General features: G+C 36.7%; 3 protein-coding genes across 4 annotated transcripts; 2 read left to right on the top strand and 1 right to left on the bottom strand.

Moving 5' to 3' along the window:
• Nucleotides 1-972: 972 nt before the first annotated feature.
• Nucleotides 973-6,585, top strand: LOC113404696 (SID1 transmembrane family member 1-like). The gene is made up of 14 exons (XM_026645660.2): nucleotides 973-1,077; nucleotides 1,168-1,251; nucleotides 1,368-1,544; nucleotides 1,667-1,841; nucleotides 1,983-2,063; nucleotides 2,153-2,433; nucleotides 3,644-3,802; nucleotides 3,997-4,179; nucleotides 4,354-4,471; nucleotides 4,597-4,719; nucleotides 4,822-4,938; nucleotides 5,381-5,501; nucleotides 5,733-5,979; nucleotides 6,420-6,585. Exons 2-14 carry the CDS (start codon nucleotides 1,222-1,224, stop codon nucleotides 6,552-6,554), a joined length of 1,947 nt encoding a protein of 648 aa, XP_026501445.2. The 5' UTR covers nucleotides 973-1,077; nucleotides 1,168-1,221; the 3' UTR covers nucleotides 6,555-6,585.
• Nucleotides 6,586-11,863: 5,278 nt separating this feature from the next.
• Nucleotides 11,864-14,012, bottom strand: LOC113398187 (chitinase-3-like protein 1). Its single transcript, XM_026636838.2, has one exon. It carries the CDS (start codon nucleotides 13,750-13,752, stop codon nucleotides 12,382-12,384), a length of 1,371 nt encoding a protein of 456 aa, XP_026492623.2. The 5' UTR covers nucleotides 13,753-14,012; the 3' UTR covers nucleotides 11,864-12,381.
• Nucleotides 11,870-19,434, top strand: LOC113397190 (blastoderm-specific protein 25D). Of its 2 annotated transcripts, XM_064215950.1 has the most exons (7): nucleotides 11,870-12,344; nucleotides 14,915-16,120; nucleotides 16,465-16,764; nucleotides 16,857-17,215; nucleotides 17,297-17,597; nucleotides 17,766-17,918; nucleotides 18,247-19,434. In XM_064215950.1, exons 1-7 carry the CDS (start codon nucleotides 12,294-12,296, stop codon nucleotides 18,430-18,432), a joined length of 2,556 nt encoding a protein of 851 aa, XP_064072020.1. In that variant the 5' UTR covers nucleotides 11,870-12,293; the 3' UTR covers nucleotides 18,433-19,434. The 2 variants fall into 2 exon arrangements, with proteins under 2 accessions (XP_064072020.1, XP_064072019.1); XM_064215949.1 differs by lacking the exon at nucleotides 11,870-12,344 and having other exon boundaries at nucleotides 14,635-16,120.
• The last annotated feature ends 4,464 nt before the right edge of the window (nucleotides 19,435-23,898 follow it).

The raw sequence follows: 23,898 nt of genomic DNA, 5'->3' as shown, positions 1-23,898 counted from the left end.
GCCTCCATGTAAACATATTAAGATGATTGTATCTATAGAGAATAAGGTCAATAAGTAGTAATTAAAAAATAGTTTTATTATAGCTGATTGAATAATAATAAAATAATTAGTCTACGGTTACTCCTCAGAACCTGAATGAATATGGTATAGTATTTAAAAAAGCATTCATAATATATATATATATATGTATATATAAAAGCGAAATACCACTCACAGATTAATCACCTAATCTCAAAAACTATAACCTAAAAACTTGAAATTTGGCAGATACGTTTCCTTACCCTACATATATCCTAAAAGGTAAAACGGGGGTTGGAAGTTTGTGTTTTATAAATTTCGCGCGGGTAAAGCCGCAGGTCCAGCTGGTTTTATTATATAAATAAGAAAAATCTTTCAGGCGCTGTGACATGGCAGCTGCCGTACGAGTCGGACGCGCACACACTATACGAGTTGGAGCGCACGCTATGTCCCGACGACACCGCAGACGCTAGCGACGAAAATTGTGGTGAGTGTTGTGATGAATGTGTGAGAACAGAGTTCTATATTACGATATATAATAATAATAATAATATCTATAATGATTTCGAAATTCGAGGCTCATCTACCTCATAGCTAGTCTCAGTTAGATGTGACTACAAGGTACAATATAGAACCGAACTATAAGAACGCACATCCTATCACTCGCATGATATATAAAAGGCAATCCCGACCGATGCGTACGTTCATAGAGGGCCAGTCTCGCAGCTCGTTTTCGCTGCACGTGTCGTCGGCGTGCGCGGCTCCGACTACCGTGCGCGTGCGCGTGTCGCAGCCGTTCGTCTGGGACCTGCCCTTCGCGCGGGCGGTCACAGTCAGTGCCAGTCAGGTAATACATTACAGTAAGGACCTTAAATACGCGAGATGTTGATGACGCTTAGTTGCTGTGTTAATTCAGTGAATAATCGATACGAATTTTTGGGTTCCTAGACCTCACCTCGCGTGACACGTTACCAATTCATTGAGGGGCAGACCAGCGTGCGGCTCATAGTATCCTCTGAGAGCGAAGTGTGCGCCACCCTCTCCGTGCAAAACTACTCGGTAAGCGATTCATCGAAATGCCTTCGATTACAATGCAAGAATTTTCGACTATATGCATATTAAATTGAAATTCATACGCGTACGTTCCAGTGCCCCATCGCCCAGACGGTGACGGACGTGTCGACGAGCGGGCTTCGGTTAACGATGATGCGCTCGGGCGCAGTGCAACTCTCCGTGAGTCAATTGATTTACTTAGTTTAAGAGTAATTTTTAAGTATGAGTAAAGTCGTTTGTGTGCAACGCATGGAGATCCTCAATAAACAAGTAAACACGTAGAAGCTCGGTTACAGAGGAGTGAGTATCCGTACGGGTTCTACGTGGTGGCGCTGGTGCTGCCGTCGGAGCAGGCGTGCGGCGGGTCGGCAGCGGAGGACATGGACTGGCTGTGGGCGGCGGCGCTGCTCGGGGCCGACGCCGCGCGCGCGCGCTCGCTCGCGCGCCACAAGGCCTTCGCCATCTCCGTACAGGTCGGACTGTTTTAGCTGCTTGTAACTATTATATTGCTATTTATTACCGATTATTATTTAGCTAAATTGGTAGTCACCATTGACCACGTGTGCCTTTTTTTATCCTAACGATTCTTCGACAGCCGGCTTTAACTCGAGAACAGTACGCGGTGGCTGCTGTGGTGACGCTGTTTCTGTTCCTGTCGTTCTACGTGATATTCGGTGCGCTCGTCTTGGCGCAGCGCTGGCCGCCCTTCGCTAAGTACGTGCTTCCTAAGGCCGTGCTTGCTTCGCAGACCGATGCCATCGACGCTCACGGTATTACCCGTCCCTAAAATAGCAATTTCATATCTGTTATTAACAATACACAATTGTATTCCGTATTCGTGATACTATTGTTTAATGTGTTTGAATAGTTGAAAACATTTATAATCGAATCAATCATACTTCTCGTTTTAGCCGCCGAGCAAGTCCTAGACGGTCAATCCGAAATCAGATCTGAAGGGACGACTTCTGCTCGCCTCCGCCGTCGCGGATCGGGTTAGACCTACGATGATATTCATATCAAATTGAAATTACGATGCCAATAGAACGTAATCCATGACATAGCAATGTATATGATGCTACAGATGCGACGTTTGACAGCAGCGACAACAGCGACTCCGACGATTCAGACACAAGCGCTCGCCTCCCCATCCCCGCATCCAGCACGCCCGCCGGGACACCTGCCGGCGCTAACCAGCATTCCACCAACGAAAACCATGACAGCACTTCACCCGCGAGGGCCAGCCAGGATACGAGTAACGGCAACCCCGCCGGTACGCCGCCGGCAGGTGCGGGCCGGATCACTTCAGACGGCATTCAAGCCGACGGAACACCTAATACACAAGTCGGCGAAACTGAAATACAAGTATGAACCGACCTTTAGTACTTAGTTTGATAATATGAAATGCTGTAGGTAAAACAAGCCCTGATTTATTTCCTGACCAACTTAAAAATAATAGTGTATAATTGTCACTAAAGAGTTATAACGTCTATTTTAATTAATATTTACTGATTATTACTACAAAATGCTAGATCTGGCATAGATCCTACTTTAACATAGCCTATGGCGTACTGTCTAATCTAATCAAAGACAATGATATTTAGACGTAACAATTTTATAACTTTTTTGCTAATATGCAGCGGCGGCCTTCCAGGTGGCGAACAGGGCAATCGCCCGGGGCCTCGCGCAAAACTCCAAGCTATATTGAAATAGATTTTTTATTTAAAACTTTTGTTTTTGATCCCTAATTATTTATTAATGTCATAAAGTAACAGTAAATTAAAATAAAGTTAGTTAACTAATTCATTCATTCAGAACATAATATATCGCGCCTTGAAACACATGAAGATCGGTTTTTGAATCGCATAGTTCTCGGCCCATACTTTAATTAAAGATTTTGGTCTAAGGAAGACGCCAATAACATCAATTTAAAAAATTATAATTTCTTTTTTTGTAATTATTTCGATGTAAAATATTTTAAAAGTACACAAATTTTATTTATTTGTACAACTTTACCATCACTCGTCAAACATAACAAAAACCAAACAACCAGACCTACTTTCGAATCACATACATACTTTTCACCGAGGACAGGGGGCCTCGCAAAGACCTACCGCCCGGAGCCTCGCAATGGGTAAGGCCGCCGCTGCTAATATGATATATTTCTAACACACAATGAGATTTAGACATAGACAATTTTGCTACCATTGTTAATTTAAACAGTAATTCAAAAGTCGTCACACAATTTTCTTTGTTCATTTGTTATATAGAGGATCAAGATTGTTACTTACTTGATATATAATAGGTATCTACGCACCAACACTACTACTGACTACTTTGTAAACAATCCTACAGAAGAAATTAAACTTCGAGTATTCATGATTAATGTAGTAGTCTTATAGTCGTTCAATTATTTGTTGAACGTTGAGTTACGTTCTAAAATTAATAATTTATTTTATCGATCGATAAATAACCCATGCCATACGAAAGTTGTTATTAATAACTTACTACTTGGCCCCAAAATTGCGCTCTGTGGCGCCATTCAATAAGTCATATAGAAGCGAGTCTTGCGTAGGGCCCGTTCGGCCTGCCGGCGCGGCTGCGGCTGGCGGCGCTGGCGCGTCGCGGCGGCCGCACCCTGCGCGCGCGCTCCGACCGCTACCTCTACACGCTCTACACCGTCGCCGTCTTCTACGCGCTACCCGTCGTGCAGTTCGTCATCGCCTTCCAGATAGTTAGTGTGAACTTTAAATTCACTGCTTCAATCTGTAGAAACCTCGTTCTTTGATCACGAAATTCGCACCGGTGGTCTCATTCGAACCGGCTTACGGATGCGACGTTTATTATTTCTTTTTATAGGCCATATGTTTATGCAATCGACTTTTTCGTTCAGAATGTTTACATAATTATTAATTGCGTGACTGTTAGATCCTGAACGTGTCGGGCTCGCTGGACATATGCTACTACAACTTCCTGTGTGCGCACCGCGCGGGCGCGCTCAGCGACTTCAACCATGTGCTGTCCAACCTGGGCTACTTGCTGCTGGGCGCGCTGTTCCTGGTGCAGGTGCGCCGCCGACGGCTGCGCCGCAAGCGACAGCCGCGACACCAGGTGGGCCGATCATCCATGCCGATGACGTCTCTTTCCATTCGAAAGACTATTTTTTTATCACTGTGTGTACTAGTATTGGTGTGTGTATTTGTATATTTTAAGTCTCTGTAGTCTCTCTAAAGTAAAGACCACTACATACATATACAAGTGTATAAAAATGTTGCACAAATGCAGGATTACGGCATCCCCGCGCACTATGGGCTGCTGTCGGCGCTGGGCGCAGGTATGATGGTGGTGGCCGTTCTCTCAGCCAGCTACCACGTCTGCCCCAACAGGCTCAACTTCCAATTCGGTTAGTTACATTGATTATGAGCACCGCACTTTGAAGCAATAACGCATTCAATTAATGAAACAGTTCGAATAAAAGACATTTTATTGATAATGTGACTGTAATGTATAACAATACGGCGTTCGCAGACACGGCATTCATGTACGTGCTGGCTGTGCTGATCATGGTGAAGATCTACCAGTCGCGACACCCGGACGTCAACGCGCGCGCGCACGCGACCTTCGGCGTGCTCGCCGTGCTCATCGCTCTGGGTGAGTAGCTGTTCTATTGGCCAGCGAAAATATTATACTCAGTCTAATGATGCTGTGAAATGATTGTCATGTCATATCCTAAGTGAGAGGGTGTGTCGACAGTTGTGTGGGGCGTGTTGGACGGTGGGCCGCTGTTTTGGGGCGTGTTCACGGTGTTCCACGTGTTCACCTTCTTGCTGCTCTCGCTGCGCATCTACTACGTGGGACAGTTTCGCCTCGGTACTTTTTTCTTTAATTAGGAATTTTGTCGAGAATACTCGTATAACCAAATGTTAAGTTTGTTGGCAGGCAACACTTACAGATTTTCTATTTCACAAAATCCTAAGCCACACATAACAATGTAATATAATATTTATTTACAACTTAATCGTCATAATGAAACGTATATATGAATGCACTATATTGCTACTACTACAGTACTGATATTTCCATTTCATGACAAGGCCCTGGGAAAGGTTTCTAAATAGAAGATTCATAGTTATAAATAATTAATTAAATTATTTTTACTCGTCGCGTCGTACCCGTTCACTTAATAATTTTCACAAACATTTAGAAATGCATATTTACATACTTCAAGTTCAATATGAGAAATAAAGCCAACTTAACCCACTAATTAATTAAATAGTTCGATCTTTGACTTATTAATCTCGATCTGTTGCAGAAAAAGAAAGCCTTGCTCAAGCTGCAAGCGAACTACGTAAGGGTTCTCGGCCGTTGTACCGCGCGCGCCTTGTGCTGCTGCTGGTGGCCAACGCGCTCAATTGGATGTTCGCCATTTTTGGGTAAGTGACCGATTCTGTTAAAATACTAAGATACATTTTTAAATTTATAGCACAATATGTCTAACTCCCGGTAAGAGTAAGAATCCCGAATTTATTGGATGTATACGCATTGAAAGAGCATTTCAGAAATCTCGCGACTTCTGGCTAAGTTTCACTCGTTCGATCTTTAACTTTCTCTTAACGGTATACAAAAATATAAACAAAAATACAAATCAAATTTTATAATCGCAGACTCATGAAGCAGGGCAGCGACTTCGCCGGTCACATGCTGCAGGTGCTGCTGGGCAACGCGCTCATGTATATGGTGTTCTACCTGGCCATGAAGCTGGTGCACGGCGAGCGGCTGCGCTGGTACGCGTGGGCGCTGCTGGCGGCGGCGGCGGCGGCGTGGGTGCCCGCGCTGTACTTCTTCCTGTCGGGCTCCAGCGACTGGTCGGCCGCGCCCGCGCTGTCCCGCCACCGCAATCACGAGTGCATGGTCAGTTGCACCCGCGAAGCCCAGCACTAAAAACTCAGATATATAAAAATAAAATACAAATGAGATAATGGTATAAAAATATGTTTACAGAAGTTTATTCGAAATGAGATCACTTATACCTAACTGAAACTGTTATATCGCCTGATTTTAAAAGCACTATACGACTTTTCTCATGTTGGCATTATTTTATACATTAAGTTGAGAATATAACAATTAGTAAAACTTCTATGCCGAAGGACTCTAAAATAATATTTAGTTTATAGTGTAATCAGTAATTAAATAAGGCACTAGCTTTATAGAGATAATAAAACAGCTTACTGGTTTTAGCCTAAATCTCATAAAATTATAGATATTACTTTCTTTATTTTCTTCTCTTCCAGCTTTTATCTTTGGTATTATCAAATTAAATAGTTTTTTAATATACTTTGACTTTTGTTCAGGTGATGCAATTCTACGATTCCCACGATTTGTGGCACATGCTGTCAGCGGTGGCTCTTTACCTATCCTTCAGCGCTCTACTCACGTGGGATGATGGTCTCTCTGCAGTCAAAAGAACCGATATACCAGTTTTCTAACAAATCAGATAATATAAATCGTTTTTTATTTATAGAATTTCAATAGTTTTATTTTCATATCCCTGATTATTTTAAACGCAACTAAATCAATTCTATTTAATCAAATATTAGTATTTTATTTTTAATGAATAAATACTTGTATATATACATAATTTGAAATAAAATATCGTCAGTATGCAAAACTGACCTGAGAAAAAATTATTACATTCTCATGGGATGGTTGTGATTGACGGATGATAATGTAAGCTGAATAATAGCGAAATCGGTAACAGTTACTGTATTGTAATGAAAATACAACTATACATAATAAAAATAACATTTTATTTTTCTTAAGAATATATAACGAAAAATAAAATTTGCCTCTCAATTCATAGACAAGAGTAATTTATTTCTTGACTCGATCGACTAAACATCGAATCATTGACACTTTGACAGCACGTTAAAACTTGAAATGTCAATGACGTCACACAGGCGACAGTCTCGTTCTCATTATTTTTATTTCGCAATTTCCAGAATATCCTTACATACTTTTCGTATTTTAATTTAAATTCGGTATTATTAAAGAGAGTGAAATGGATAATCAATACTATTATAAATTAATGGCCAGTTATCTTTCAAAACGAAACTGTGATGAGTCTTTTATGAGGTATTTTTTTGGCAAAAATGCAACAAAGAAAACGCCCGAAGAGCTGGAACGAGCAGATGAACGAAAACGTAGGCTACAACGAGAAAGATCACGAAGATATCGTGCTCTTAAGAACGCAAGGCGACAACACGAAGGTGTCCGTGACAATGCGGACAGCGAGCCAGCGCGTAGTAAGTCCCGAGGAGTATCCATTGACGAGGAATTCAGCGACGGTGATGAACCTCCAACGCTATGCAATTTTACCTACGATGACAAATGGCGGGAACCCGTCTCATCCGACTGCGCATCCGATGATAATTCGGCGCACAGTGCAGCTGAATTAAAAGAGGCAGCACTCTCAGGAAATATATCCCTTAATTTAAAAGAGTTCCTTAGTTCTCCTAACATGGAGCTAGACTACCCCACAGTGCACAGTCTTATGTTCCACTGGTTACAAACGTAGCACTACTATTGGCACTGATCATATCAGCCGTAACAAATTAACTTTGGCCCATATCATTCTTATTGGATACCATGAAAGTTCTGGCAGTCCCATATTTATAAATAATAGAAAAAAGTCTAATTAGATTACAATAACAGTTGAGAACATAGTCTACACATATCGAGGGTTGCTGCTTCTGTACAATAATGTAACACATCAGTTAAGGAAACCGTCCGCCAGTAGTTTAAAGAATATTTTATGTAATTTAATTGTTTAATAATTACAGGCTTTTGTGATTTCTTGTAAAGTATTGAATGCTGTTAGCATAAAATTCTTTTTATATGAAATGTTGATTTAGGTCATCTGAACCTGATCAGACACAAATGAATGGTTACATATACCATCATCTCTGAATAACTCTTATTTTGTAGTTCATAGTAAATTGGATATATTGTATACCATTGTTGTGTTAAATAGTATATAGTATGTATCTTGCCGAGTCACCAGAAAACTTATTTGTTACAAATTATATCATTTACTGAACTTTTAGCACCCAGTGCAAAATAAAAATGAATATTGCTTATATAATGAGCTCTTGTCACAAAGCTCCAAATTTTGAGCTTACTATGTTCTAGAAATTAAGCTCTTCACTCGACACTAGTTGATAATATTCCACTAGACAATAAGTTGTTGTTAAGTTGCCATATCCTAATGTTTAGATACTCAATTATATTACATATTATATATGCATATAGAGAAGCATAGATTATATATACCTATAGTTTGTGATACAATGAATTTACATTTTGTGCGAAATCTACAATATTAGCTGTGTTAAGATTTAGTGTTAAGAAGATAAGATAAAGGCAACTTCAACTTCCTGACTGCTTGCATCATTGAGGTGCTGCATGCATGACTCCTCTCACTGCCTGATTAAATTAAACATACATTCCTTGTTTTTAAACAGTCTCGTATCTCATATTCAAAATTAGTTTCTAGCAATGACATGTATTATTGGAATATATACCAAGTTATTAAAATTAGTTGATACAATATATGACTAGTTTGAGGAGTAAGATTCTGTTGCATTTAATTTAATAATACTCAAATACTTTGCTCTCTTATATTGGTGATATTGAAAATACAAGGCTTAAAATGTTTAATTTTTAAATAATCATTATAGATTTTAATTTTATTGGCATTTATGAAAAATACTCTTAAAGCAATCAATAACGTTGTAATTATACAGATGTGTATAAAATGCACTGGATTATGACTGATATTAATGTCTTGTGTGAGAATTTATTGGATGGATATTCATTATAATAGTACCTTATGATGTTAAATATTATATAAAAATTATAGTTTTTTACCAATAGTTACTTATTCCATACTCAAATACATAATTAATCTTATATTGAAGGTATCCTTTGAAAGATTTCTTTTCATAAGTTATGTAATTAATTCCAGATTTTTTTTCCTGCAATCATAATTTGCCTTCAGACATGAATGTAACAATAGTGTGAGTGCCTGTTTTTAGGTATACATCTGCCATATGAGTTAGATTAGAATTAGTTTTAAGACTTTTAAGTACTGAATAACAATGTAGTTGGCGCTATTAGTTGTAATATAGGATTCTCAGATTGTTCAGACATTTCTGGTGCTTTATTGAAACCATTAGAAAAGTATACTATTTTCAGGAGCAACTATAGACATCACACAAAGGTATTAGAATACTCTTTCAATATGTTGTACAAATTTTTTAGTTTCAGATTCTGTTGTAGTACATAATTGTTGTTGTGTTTCCTGCAACAAAATATGTATACGAATATTTAATGTATTTATATGTATGTTTATATTGATCAATACCATATAAATTATTTTTTAAAATGTCTAAATTTTTTTGATAATATTGATAAATGAATACTGGCTTTTTAGTTGTTTCTATACTTCTTGATTTTGAATCAAAATAATACAATTATTTTTTTGAACAATTTTGTTTGTTCAAATGATTAATTTTATGTTTGTATGTTTTGTAACTTTTTTATTTGTTATCTTTATTAGTAGAATAAATGAGATTCGTCTTTTAAAATCATATTTTCGATAATGAGTTGATAAATTTTAAATAATTTCTTTTACATCTGCTCATAGCCAGCGATGCCTTCAATGAATATCATTGTATTTCGCATACTTATTTAGATATTATGTAGGTAGGTACTGTAAGGTAGTGCCATATTAAAGAGCTTCCTATTTTTAAATAATCTTTTATTGTATTTTACCCAAGATATAAAAGTTAAAAAAGAAAGTAAGGAACAGGCAGTATATTTCTCACAAATGGGCTAAGGCCTCTCAATTTGAGGAAAATGTTTGGAGCTTATTACACCATGCTGCACCAATGTGGGTTAGTGAATAAACATGTTGCACAATTTCATGGAAATTAAATTCAATGAAATTGAACTCAATTGAAACACATGTTCGATGTTCATTGTGAATACATCTTCATCGCCGTTCAAGAGATGAAATACAAACACAAATTAAGCACATGAAAATTGAGCAGTACTTGTCTGGGTTTAAACCCGCAATCATCGGCTAAGATGCGCGCCTTATAACAACTGTACCATTTTATATTTAAAAACTTTAGTGTAATTATGTTGCAGAACTAATGTATCTCTAATATATAAATTATTGTCTATGAAAAATAATTAATCGAAATATTATTAACTTTAAAGTTTAAGTGGAATTGCTATAGATGATAGCGCCAGTCTTGCTTCGATTGTATCGCCTAACCAACTTAAAAATGTAATTAAATTCGTTATGCAAGGATTATAAGGCCCAAGGCCTTTATTTGAAGTTATTCTATATTCACTACTAATATGTAGTTTTTGTAGCGACCGTACAAACTAGGATCAATAAAAAAATCTCTTATCTAAGGAATAAAAGGCACATTACTTATTTAAGTAAAGTATTAAAATAATGGGTTGACCGTTTAAATAATTTATATAAATTCTTTATAATTATACGTAGTTATAGCCGATATAATCAAAACTACTTAATCAAATGTTACTATAGATTTTTTGAATAATCAATTCGTCTATTCTTCCCACGGACTTGTGGTCAATGTTAAATATTCAATGTCAACTACCCACATTCGAAATGTAGTCATAACGCTTTATTTGCATAGTTATTTCCTTAATCTATTGACATACATACACTTTATTGCTATGTTCATAAAACCTACATCCTACTTGTTACAAAAAAATCAAAATAAAATAACCCCGTTTAACTTAGAACTTTCTAGTATCAAGAGATCTTTTTACTTTGTATTACAAAATATTTATTAAAAAGAAGACTTCCGGTAGTTTGAGATATATCAAAGAAAAGAATTATGTATAGTAATAAATAATTTATTCAAATAACAATATCTATACAGTAACTCTAGCTTAAATTAAAAATAAATTCACAGCCAATCACAATGAAACGGCTCTTAAAACAAATTCTAAATAAACTGTTACACAATTTTGGAATTCGGCAATTGGTAAATCGTCTTATATATAAATAAAATGTACCCAAGTAAAAACAAAGTACAGTAACAGCCCATAGACGATACGTAGAATGTTATTTCACTCGTCTAAATTTTAGAGCTTATTCCATCAAGCCGCTCCAATGCGGGAATACACATCTCTGGCAGAATTTCATCCGATACTATGTATATTTCTGTGTTACGGTGGTTTCCTTCATTGCTGAACACCAGATCAATAATTACAAACATAAATTAGGCACATGAAAACTCGTTAGAGTTTCCCAGTTTGAACTCACAGGTTTCGGTTAAGAAACGTTTGTTCTATCCACTCTTCAAAGTAACTACTAAATACATTTTTTTTAATTTCGATTTGTAAATGTTAATTAGTTATATAAACGTTTATTGAGTAAAATTTAATACAATTACATAACATGAATATTAAATCTAAACGAAAACACGCAATAATGCACCCAAAATGCTGGTGGTATCCAGTTTAAATAATCTACTTATAACAACAAAAACATTAGTTAATACTAAACACTTGTTTGGATGGCTCAACGAAAAAAGGATTGACTTTATACGATTTCGAATTCGCAAATTATCTCCATTCCATTCCCAATAGGCATAACTGTTTATACACGTCGTAAATATATTTTAGTAATGTTTTTTTTAGTGCATCTATCCACAAGTTACTCGTTTCTAATAAATTTTATGAAGAACTAAAACTATTGCATTGTTTATCTCGACGAGTGATAAAAATATATAATAAATATAGGGTTTGTGAGTGATGGTCTATGTTAACTTTTTATTACCGTTTCAAGTGGAATAACTGTCAATAGTGTATTTTATAATTAGCTAATTAAACCAACGTACTCAACTTAGCAGACATTACCACTTGGATATGCGTTCGGTCGAGTGGAAATCCCCACTTGCGGGCATTGAAGCGGTTTCTTATATTTTTTTCTAATTGTAAAAGTACGGAATGCGTGCCGTATGCGGTTCGGTGCGGGTGAGCCTTAGAGCGCAGAGCTCTGAGTCGCGTCGCCGCGGCCGCGAGAGCCCGAAGCGCGTGGGCGCCGTCGACGCCCGCGCCACGATGACCGTCATCAAGAGTGCCCTACACTTCGAACTGTCTCGGTGATTTTTGCTATCATGAAATCTTGCACAATGTATAAAATTACTTATGTGGCTCGAAAGAAAAAGGTAAATATCATGATTAATTCATTATTACAAATCATCCTCAATTCATCTCCAATATTGGGTTTTGATTAAGAGTATTTCTAACAGTAGTGGAGAGGGGAAACTTTATACTCCCTGATAATTTATCACATGTTCCATCATAATCATCAGCATTTAACGAATATATCATAGCACCTCGCAGTTTGTTTTCGGTGATATATTTTGCTTTTGCCACAACACTATCAGCATTCTCATAAGATACCCATTCTGATTCTTTATATAAAAACGGTACCATAGCATCTGGATCTTGTTTTATAACAGTATCATGAAATTCGCTCAAAAACATACATATGTCAGGGTAATTAACAAATCCTAAATTTCCAAGTGTACCAAAGCCTGAAGCAGGGCTGCCAACCTTAGCATTATTTGCATTTACTAATGCAAATGTGTGTCCATAAGTAGGTATTCCGACAACAATTTTTCTTGGATCTAATCCCTTGTCTTTGTACATTTGTACCGTGTAGTTAATATTAAGTGTTGCCAAATACAGTTGTTCCTCTGGTCTAGCATAAAGTGGGGAATTGAGACCCGTGAAAGGAGTAAACTTTGTGTATGTGTGAAAGTCATATGTCATTATGTTTGCATAATCTACATACATGTTGATTTGATCTACATCATAAGCTACGTCCACTATGATCTGAGGAGCTGCCACAGCAACTGTAAGCAAATAGTTTCTTTTCTCTCTAATGTACTCAGTCCTGATTTCCCTTAGCAGCTGTGAAAAGTGTTGTCTTTCCCTTTTTCTTAATTTGTTTTGATATCCCTTCACTGCTGGAAATTCCCAATCTAAATCTATCCCATCTAGTGAATAATTTCTCAACATATATTTTATGGATTTTATAAAAACTTTTCGAGAAGCATGATCAATAACCATTTTAGAGAAACCATCATTATTACCAGCACCACCCACTGACAAGAGGACTTTTAAGTCAGGATTGTACGTTTTCAACTTGACAATATCAGGTATAACATCTAGTTGGGAGTCTTCAAGATAAATTTGATTGTTTCTTATCTGGGCAAATGCTATATTTATATGTGTGCATAGATGAGGATGAATACTGGATGGTGTTAGCTGACTAACATTTATTGGGTTTGGTGTGTTATAGTAACATGAGACTACATTACCCACATTTTCATAAAGTGAGCTACTCCCGTTTTCGATTCTCCAAAACAGTACATGTTTGACTAATAAAGTTTGGGCACTTAAAATACTAACAAGTAATATAGAAAAAAGAAATCCCAATATAGAAATCAGCCAAAGAGTAATCTTGTTGCATTTTTCACTTTTAGATATGCTCCCGATCGTGTTTGGACTAATATCTGTCTGTATGGGAACAACATATTTTCCCGTTTTGACCTTTTTAAAAATCATAACGCAGTTAGGTATTTCTATTTAACTCTTCGTATATTCATACGATTTTGATGGCACAAAAACAAACACAGTATTTTAACTCTTTTTTATTAAAATTAATGGTTGTTTACTCACAGATTGTATTAGATAGTCTGTGTTATGTAAATATTTACACAAATCACTTGTTTATACGTTAAGAAAATCTAAACAATAGATCAAACATCAACGTCAAAAGCGAAAAATTAAAGTAAACAAGTACAAGGTCACAATTCTACAGTCATTTTATATTCCGTTCCAGTCAAGACTCAAGAGTCTATAAGAAATATTAGATTTAACTCTGACGTTTTTAAATAACATAAAATATATGATTTTAAAATATATATTTCAATTTATAATTTGTCACAAGGTCATTAATAACAACAATAAATGTGTGCTGATATTTAGTATGTATATAAATCTATACAATATTATTCACAAATATTTTGTTACAAATATTTTGTTACAAATATTATAATTTAACCAATTACTATAATCTTTTGTAAAATAATATCGTTTCTGTGACTAAATATTTTTTATTTCAAAAACTCTTTATAGCCAGTGTAATCTTTATCTTTTTTACTTTGATAATTTATATACTTTTTTAATTTATATTAGGTGTAAAAAAAATATTTATCATACATCAGATACATATTATACCGCAGTATTATTAATGACTATGAAAGCTTATTTAAATATGTATTTTTATTATTTACCATTAAAAAAAATATAGGCATAATTATAACAACAATATATTTGGATATGAACATATTTTTGATTTATTATAAAATTTTTTTTTTAATAATTCGTTTTATTTAGTACTGAACGATTTCGTTATATGCATACATTATCCACGATCTGTCACTTTGACTTAGATCTTTTTTATTTGACAATTACGGTTTCATACTAAATCATGTCGCTTGTAGATTTTTTTTATTAAATTGCAACATGTGATCGCTTGTACGTAAATATTCGGTATAATGAGCTTTAAATGGTTTATATCTTAAGAAAAATATTCCGAGATATGGCTAGCATGTCCATGAATCCCTACGAAGAACAGCTGTACACTGTGTTTAAAACCTTCGACGTAGATAACGAGGAAGCCTTAGACAGATCATCAGTGCTTCAGCTTTGTGACACGTTGCAGCTAGAAGACCGTGGCGCAGCCCTCGTCGATACGCTTTTCGAAAGGCAGAGCGACCGTGTCACGTTTGCACAATTCCGCAACGGACTTCTCTCCGTACTTGGCAGTGAAACTGTATCGCATCCTGAACATTCCAAGAGTAAGGAGTGTAACCACGTCGTACAGCCCAATGCCTCTCTATCGCCGCATAGCGACGACGATTCTTCTGGTAGAGAAGTAGCACCCAAATTTGTGTTTGGTTCTAAAAAGTACGGACGTCGATCACGTCCTCAGCGAACAGCTTCAGAAGAATCTCCACGCCATCGTGTTGCATCGGAGTCGAGGCTTGATTGTGCAAGATCACGACAACGCATGAGGTGCAAACGCAGTGCTTCTGCGATGGAGAGTCGTGATGACTCTGCTGTTGATGATGATAGTGCAGATTTAGACCACGACCGACGAGTAAATCGTGATCGAGCACTTGCACTTTGTCGTGGGCTTCACATGCACGGGGTTGATCGTTGTCTTGTTGACCGTATATTTGAAGCCTCAGCAGCCGAGGAGCTTACTGTAGGAGAATTTTTCGATCAACTGAATTCCTCTCTTACTACCTCAATCGCAGCTTCGCTCGACGGATTATCAACGAATGAGAGTTCAACTTTTAAAACTGATGTAGTTTCAAGTGACACAGTTGTTGAGGCTTGGGAACGTGCTGGAGTTGAGAGACCGAAACGTTTACTTATTGAATTAGGTTTTGCAACCGCTGCGCTTCGCCCTTTCGAATTGGAACGAGTTCTAGACGAGGAGCTACGAGCATTAGCTGTACCTTCTGATGCAGCAACTGATGCTCGCTCTCTGCTGCTCCTTGCCGCGCACGCACTTACGCGTATGCGCTTGGACTCAGCTTGGAGACTCCTGGACGTAGCCCGTGCTGAACGTGATAAACTTCGTGATGATCTTGCTGAAGCTAATGGACGAGCAAGAATGTTAGCTCAAGATGTTGATGATAATCACGCACGGATAGAAGCTGAACTGAAATCAAGTCTACGGCAGGTGGAAGCACGACACGCTGACGCAGTTCGTGTTGCGGCTGCTGAGACTGCAGTTGAGAGAGAACGTGCTGCAGCTGCTCATGTAGCCCTTGAGGAAGAGGCAACTCGTCGTGCCGAAACAGAAGCAAAGATGCGAGCTGAAATTGCATGTCTTCGTGAACGTATTGATGAAGTCCAGGTATGTAGCCAATATATATATAAAAATAACAGCTATTATACTGGTTGAAAACTTTAGTATTTCAAAGTAGATATTAGATCTACCAACTACTAAATTTATATATGTATGTATATATATATACATAATCAAATATTTTTAATCAGTACCTGCAGTAAGCTATCCAATATTTATATTATGTTCTTCTTTTTTATTTAAATTTCTACATAATAAAGTTTGTATAAAGGTATATTATCAATTATAGGATAAGAAAGATATAAAAAATAGATTATTTTATATAGATAATAGATTTTTTTTTATTGAAACATACATTGAATAATCTAGAAATTGCACATCTTATCGTTCAGGAGCGTCTGAGGGCAGCTGAGGTCCGTGCAATGCAAGCTGAACGCGAACAGGCCAAGGCACAAGAAGTGGCACGCGAAGCGGAAGAACGAGGGGTAAGACTCGCAGAGCGGGAGCGTGAAGCCGCCGGTGAGCTGAACGCCCGACTGCACGAACTCCGCTCCGAAAACCAACGACTGCGCGACCGCAACGACGAGCTGTGTTCCGCGCTCGAAGTCAGCTCGCGGTGCGCTGCCGTCGACGCACACATCGCGCCCTCGTGGCGCGACGAGGTGGCCATGAACGTACCGGCTAAACTCGAGGTTTTGTTGTATATATTTTAAAAATTGTTTCATATTTATTACTTATGTATAAAAATGTGTTTTGATAAATACCAATATTGGCATTTTTACAGGAATGTGATCTGTCGTTACTACCGAATGAAAGGAAACCAATAGATTCCAGAGAGATATTTGCGAAACTTAAAGTTCTATTTAAAAGTATTGAGAGCTTCCCGACGAGCGTACGAGGCGGTTGTCGTTTGTGTAGAGCTGTGAGTGAAACGATTTCAACGATGCAAAGAATTATGCAGGAACAGAGTGAAGAAATGTTAACACCATCGTTATCTTTGAACGTCTGCATCAAAACCGATATTGCCTTACAGACTGAGCCCAATGTAAATAATGCCGAAGACATAGAATTATTAAAAAAAGATCTTATAGACATCAAACAAAAATATGAGGCCGAAAAGCAGAACTCATCCACTGTCATAAAGTAATAATAATTCTATCTTAAATTATAACTTATTTTTTTGGATCTGTTTAATTATAACATGATGAATGTGTATATTTACAGGGAATTGGAATCGAGCTTGGAACAGATGAAAGTAGAGTACGACAAATGTGAGGATTACTGGACGTGCAAGCTGGAGGACGAGCGCGAGGCGTTCGCCGAGGAGCAGCGCGCCGGCGACGAGCGACTCGCCGACCTCGTCAGCAAGATCGCTGACTACGAGCGACAGTTCGCGCCCGTCGCCGCCCACCCACACGGGCTGCCCACCATCGACGAGAAGTGCAGTCTCGAGCTCCAGTTCACCGATCTCGAGGAAGAGTTCGCCAAGTATAGGACCGAGAAAGAAGTCGAAATAACTAACAAGGTACAATTTTGTCGACATCAAATTTAAAACGCCAATTTGTCTCTTTAAAGTCAATTCCCACTATCGGTCGAAAACGAATACGCACGAGATATTCTCCCAATTATCTCAAGTCCTCGTGAAGTCATCATCCCCTCATTGATGTTTGGTTTTATGATTAATTTCTTTCAGGCGGAAGAAATAAAGCGATTAAAGGCAAAAGTAGAAGAGTTGGAGCGACGACAACCGCCGGCCGACGGTGCGAGTCGTGGCGAGAGACGAACGCGCGAGTCGCCGCCCGAGCGCCCGCTCGTCCTGCACTGTGCAGACTCGCACGACGTAGCGGTACGTACTGCTTCCTGCCTCATTTTCCTGTCCCTTTATCGGGTCCATGCTCTCAATCTTCAATTAAGTTAACGAATGATAGGTTCCGCTGCCACTCATGCCGGTTTGCGTATCTTTGGTATGACTAAAATAATGTACCGTGTATAGTAAAGATTGGTCTTTTTCTATGAGTTTTTTTTTCATTACATCAAGAATGAGTCTCGGGACAGTGTTCTTAAATAATTGTAAAAAAAAATGTACACGTAAAATATTAGTTTCGAGTGGTGGTCGGTAACATCGACACGCCACCACCAGTACTCAGTACCGGTCGCGTGCGGGCGTGTTGCAGACGTGCGCGCGCTGGCGGGCGGGCGCGGCGGCGGGCGCGCGCGAGTCGGGCGCGCTGCGGGCGCGCGCGGCCCGCGCCGAGCGCGCGGCGCAGCGGCTGCACGCGCGCCTGGCGGCCGCCGACCTGCTCGTCAAGGACCTGTACATCGAGAACTGCCGCCTGGCGCACCTGCCGCGCCTGCCCTGACGGCGCCGCCCGCGGGCCCGGCCGGCGCCGGCGCTGCGCCTGCGAGGGACGTTCGCTCGGAGCGCATCGGAGGTTTCGTTTCTGACGGCGTCGAGCGGTATCCTCGCCGTCGTTCAGTCGTTCGTTTATTTCATATTTTTATATATTTGAATTAGCAACGCCATCATGTATCCCCGAGTATGTATAAAGAACGTTACTAAGCTACGAATATATATATTGAGATTGATATTATACCGCGGTTGCAAATACATATATTGTAAATAATATGTTTTAATACGTTTATATATTGTTCAGTATACACACCAATAATAAAAACATTATTAACTGTATTCTATTGAACGCGTTTCTGGTAAAGAGCGGACCGAGATGAGGCTGTAGGCGATGCGACCGTCACGGCTCCCTAGTAAGGTTATTGAAGAAGTGAATTTACTAGATACATAGTCGCGGCGATTGCCTGTATCCTTTCGATTGATTCGGTTCTGGTTAAATACCATGTAGCAAAGGGCAGTCTAAATTGAATGCGGGTTCAATAGTTGTATACCTGCGCCGTATACAAGTCTGATTGCAGTCTGTTTCAATAGTAGTGCACCTTCACACATTCTCATAAAACTCGTTTCGAAGTTGACCGCGTTGTCGAAAATCGATATGTAATAAATTTCCATTCATCGAGTATTATTAACGTAGTTATTAGGTCGTAACATTTCGATGAAGGAGTAGATAGATGTACATTTGGTCCAAAATTAAAATGATTTAGTGAATAACATCGGTTAGGTAAATAGTTGCAATTTGTAATCACTAAAACAAATATTCAATAGTTTAAGGCTCACAGGAAATGCTAACGATTGAATAGTTTCGCAGTCCATTAACGTGTTAATATTTTATGGATTTATTTGGGTAAGTTTATTCCTGTGTTACGAAGCTCTATGCCTCGAACCAAAGAGATACTAGAAGTGGCATGCCTCAAATGTTGTGTTTATACTTTTGTTACTTGAAATTATAAATAATATACAGGGTTATTGGTAATTCGACGTATACCCGTTAGGAGGTGATAGGGGTGATTATTTGCGATAATTTTAACCCCCATATGCATGATGCAAAATTGAACCATTTTTGAGTTATCGCGATTTTTAGATTTTTTCAAAATAAGTCCAAAATGCAACTTCAAAAATTTATTTAAAAAAAAGTATCAATTAAAATCTATTTTTTTCTTCTGATTTATAAAAACGATTAAACACTGGATATTTTTCAATATTTAAACAATAATTATCGGTCCAAATTTAAAAATGCGAGACAGAAAACGATATTATTTCAATATATTGCAAGAAGTTGCAATTATGACTTATTTTGAAAAAAATCTAAAAAACGTGATAACTCAAAAATGGTTCACTTTTGCATCATGCATATGGGGGGTTAAAATTATCGCAAATAATCACCCCTATCACCTCCTAACGGGAATACGTCGAATTACCAATAATCCTGTACATTTTGTACATTCATAATACTTTCGTTTTGACAATAGATGCCATTTCTAGAGTTCTCAACGACTAGAGTCTCCAATATGTCGAAGAATATTTTTATCAACATATATGGATATAATCCATAAACCTAATAAGTGCCTTTTATTGATATGTAACACATACTTCTGTACATTAATTAAATATATTGTTAAAAAATATAACATAAGATAAAATTGTTTGCAAGAAAGAACTGTTATACATCGTTATATATTATTTTTTGTGCGTATTCTAGAGAGGGCGAGTCTCGTGTTCACTTTACACTAACATATGAATATATGTATAATAAACGAACTGATACTTTAATTTGTGATATCGTACCTGGAATTTGTTTCTTATAAAAAAAAAAAACTTAAATCAAATTTACTTCAATCATGTTACATGAAAACTCTAGGTTTTAATTTTTAAATTGTGTATATATTATGTAGTTTCACAAGATGTTTTTCTGTAGGTATATACTGCGTATTAGTATATTTTCGCAGTAATTATAGGATTATCACTGGCGAATTTCTTTCACGTAGTATTTCCTTCAAATATTAAGCTTTCGTTGACATATCGGTGAGTACTTGTAGCTAGGTAATTGTAAGACTATAATGGTATTAAAGATCCGTTCTCGGTAGTAATACGTTAGAGAAGGACGCAACATATGACGTCACTTCAAACGCTCCACGCTCTCATCTAAGTACTATACGATAATGAAAGATGAGATTATGATGTAAAATACCAATTTTAAAACCAGATAATCATTCAATAATTCTGCTTAAACAACAGCATTTTATTTGTTATCGCTTAAAGATCTATAACATATTCGATTATAAATAAAACTAATAATTACTTTAGAATTATATGGTGAGAACAAATGTAGTATCGATAAATGAACCCCCAAATGCACATCACTAGTGGACCTAACGGTATATTACTCCGCGGGCGAGCCTTTAATACTACAGTAGTGACTTGGTGATAAATAGAATGAACATTCAGTTCATTGCTCCTATGTGTAGGTCGAGGTTAATACACGCTCATATTTTATATGTATTTAACTATATCTATGTAACTAGTCGACGGTTTGTAATTATAGTGAAGCCCTACTTCTTGTGATGACTTTTTTTTTTAATTTCGTTAGAGTTTGTATTTAGTAATCGTAAGAAAATTTGAATGAAACGAAATGTTAATTCCAAACGATTTATTATCTAAGTTCAAATGTGATTTAAAATGTAAAATTATTGTTTTTAAGTTTCGAAACGTCAAAAACGTTTCGTGGTCCGAACAGAAAACTTCAATCGTAACGATAATAATTTTAAATTAATTTATAAATACGTTGTACGTGTACGATTTGATTTTCATTTCCCTCGTGAGAAAGTTCCTTGTGTTATTTGAATTGATCTGTAGCTAGTTATTAAACGAATGTAGCTAAATTGTCAATTTTTTACTCTTACGTAATATAATAATTGTAAATGAATTCGGCCTAAGTTGCTACCTATGAGATAGGTACGTTTTAGTTTTAAGTTGAAGTGATTACATGTTGTGAAGCGTACACTGGATGTATGCTTGTTTAAATCTATTATATGTTAATGAGAAATGGATAGAATCGTCTCGCATTGATGATATGGTCGAGATTTACTTAAGTCGAGGAGTAAAACGACTTGTTCGTTTAACTTTTGTAAGTTTATAGTCGTTCGACTTACGACTAAACGCAGCAGTTGAATGCGTTCAATATAATATGTTTGTTTATCACTTGTTTATATTTGATTTAAGGCGTTCAAGTATTACGGAGCAGATTTAACGATTTTGATTTTTTTTTTCTTTTGTTTCAAATAGCGAAAGAGGAAGGAGGAGGAAATATTAAGAAAAATCATAAAATAATTATATTAAAAATCAGACTTCTAAAATCACCGAAAAACTGATCACGAATTTCTCGAACGCCGTCGTTTATATAATATTTGCGAGATAATGTCTAGTTAATTTTATGTTCATATTGGTGTAGTTAATTTACTTTTAAAATAAACACATATAGCTCAGTCAGTAATATAGCAAAGACATTAAATACTAAATAAATTTAAGTTGCATTTATTTTGTTTAACGTTATGCTCATATCTTTTGCATTCTTATATGTTAATTGTAACTAATGTTCGTCTAATAGTATAAATTCGACCATAATTATAATTGACGAGAAAAACTGAAGTTAGTCAATAGCTTCGAAAAAAAAAAGTGTTTTGAATTAAGAGAGAAATAGGCATTGAATTGTTTTGTCTTTGCCTATTTAAATATTATTAATGCTTCTACACCAATAGTTATATGTTCATCAAAGTGTTTAATTTACAGTCATTCCATATTATACTATAAAATTGAGCTTCAACTTGTTATTCTTGCGATTTTTTCTTATATTTTATTAAATATAATTAAAAAAAATCGATTACTAAACGCCTTCTACTTGGAAATGAAATTATTTGTTCAGTCGTGAGTGTTTCAATTGCATTACCTTCTATATATTTATATAGAACATTTAATCTTTATTGCTGTTACATATACATTTTATATGTAGAGATGATTTTATCCACATCTCCAACAATAGTAAGACATTCAACGTCATGTAGTTGATAACAATGATATGTATCTAGTTAATGTTCTAATAAACTATTAAAAATATGTTAAGAAGGAGGAATTACTTGACTTTAAAACTCTATATGAAATTTCGTTGACTTCACCTTTCCGATGTGATTATTATCTGTGGACAATATTGTGTTTAATTGGAGTTGTTGTGCGGTTTCCTAAAATTTTGATATTAAGTTAAATATGTTATTCAATGTTAATAATTCTGTTGTAACCAGCCGTGTAGGCTAATTAGTCTAATATACTCGCAATCACAATAGTTATTCAATTGAAAAACATTCCTAATGGTTTGTAAACGGTTTTTTGATCGATTTGTATGTTTTTTTAGTCTTTCTTCGAAAACAAATGTCGGAATTAATACTTTTGTGATTAAATCTTTTTCGACAATTCACCTGATGACTTCTACTCGTCTCGGATCTGACGCGTGTGGATAATGTAAATCCATCAAAGTAATAAAATGTTGATTGATTTATTGAAATGATTTTTATTCTAATCCTTTTATATGTTGTTGTTGTGTGCTAAGTGAAACTTACTCCAGTTCGTAAGACTGGTTCGTGCCGAGAGTCAGATTTATTAAGCTGACTTAAATACTAAACGCTCATTGGTCGCCTATTTACGTCAAATTAGTCGAGTTTGCCTTGAGTAGAGTTTTAGTAACGGGCTAAGTCTTTAAAGAATAATAATATACCAAAATCAAAAAAAATCAAAATCAAAAATCTTTATTCAATATAGAAGTGTTTATACTTGCTTATTGATTGTCAAAAATCTACCACCGGTTCGGAATTTAGCACCTCGGACCTGAGAAGAACCGGCGAAAGAAACTCAGCGGGATATTTTTTTTTTTTTTCCATTTTGCATGTACAATAATAATTATATTTTAGTTATTTGAAACAGCCTGGAGGCGATCATTTCATTCCCAAGGTGTGCAGTCAACTAAAAAGTCATTAGTGTTGTAATATCCTTTAGCACACAAACGCTCTTTAACGATTCTTTTGAATTTTATAATTGAATAATTTTGAACGTTTTCTGGGATCCTGTTGTAAAAACGTATACATTGCCCCAAAAAAGAGTTACTAACCCTGTGTAATCGGGTACTTGGAGTAACAAGTTTATTCTTGTTCCTAGTGTTAATAGAATGTACGTCACAATTTCTGGGAAAATCGTTTATGTTTTTGCGTACATACATAACATTATCAAAAACAAATTGAGAAGCGACAGTCATTATTTTAATTTCTTTAAATTTATCTCTTAACGAATCTTTTGGGCCCAGGTTATAAATTGCACGAATAGCCCTCTTCTGCAGTACAAAAATAGTATTAATGTCAGCTGCATTACCCCAGAG

Source organism: Vanessa tameamea, chromosome 10 (assembly GCF_037043105.1).
Source record: "Vanessa tameamea isolate UH-Manoa-2023 chromosome 10, ilVanTame1 primary haplotype, whole genome shotgun sequence".
Lineage (NCBI taxonomy): Eukaryota > Metazoa > Arthropoda > Insecta > Lepidoptera > Nymphalidae > Vanessa > Vanessa tameamea.
This window is presented reverse-complemented; position numbering and strand designations above follow the sequence as displayed.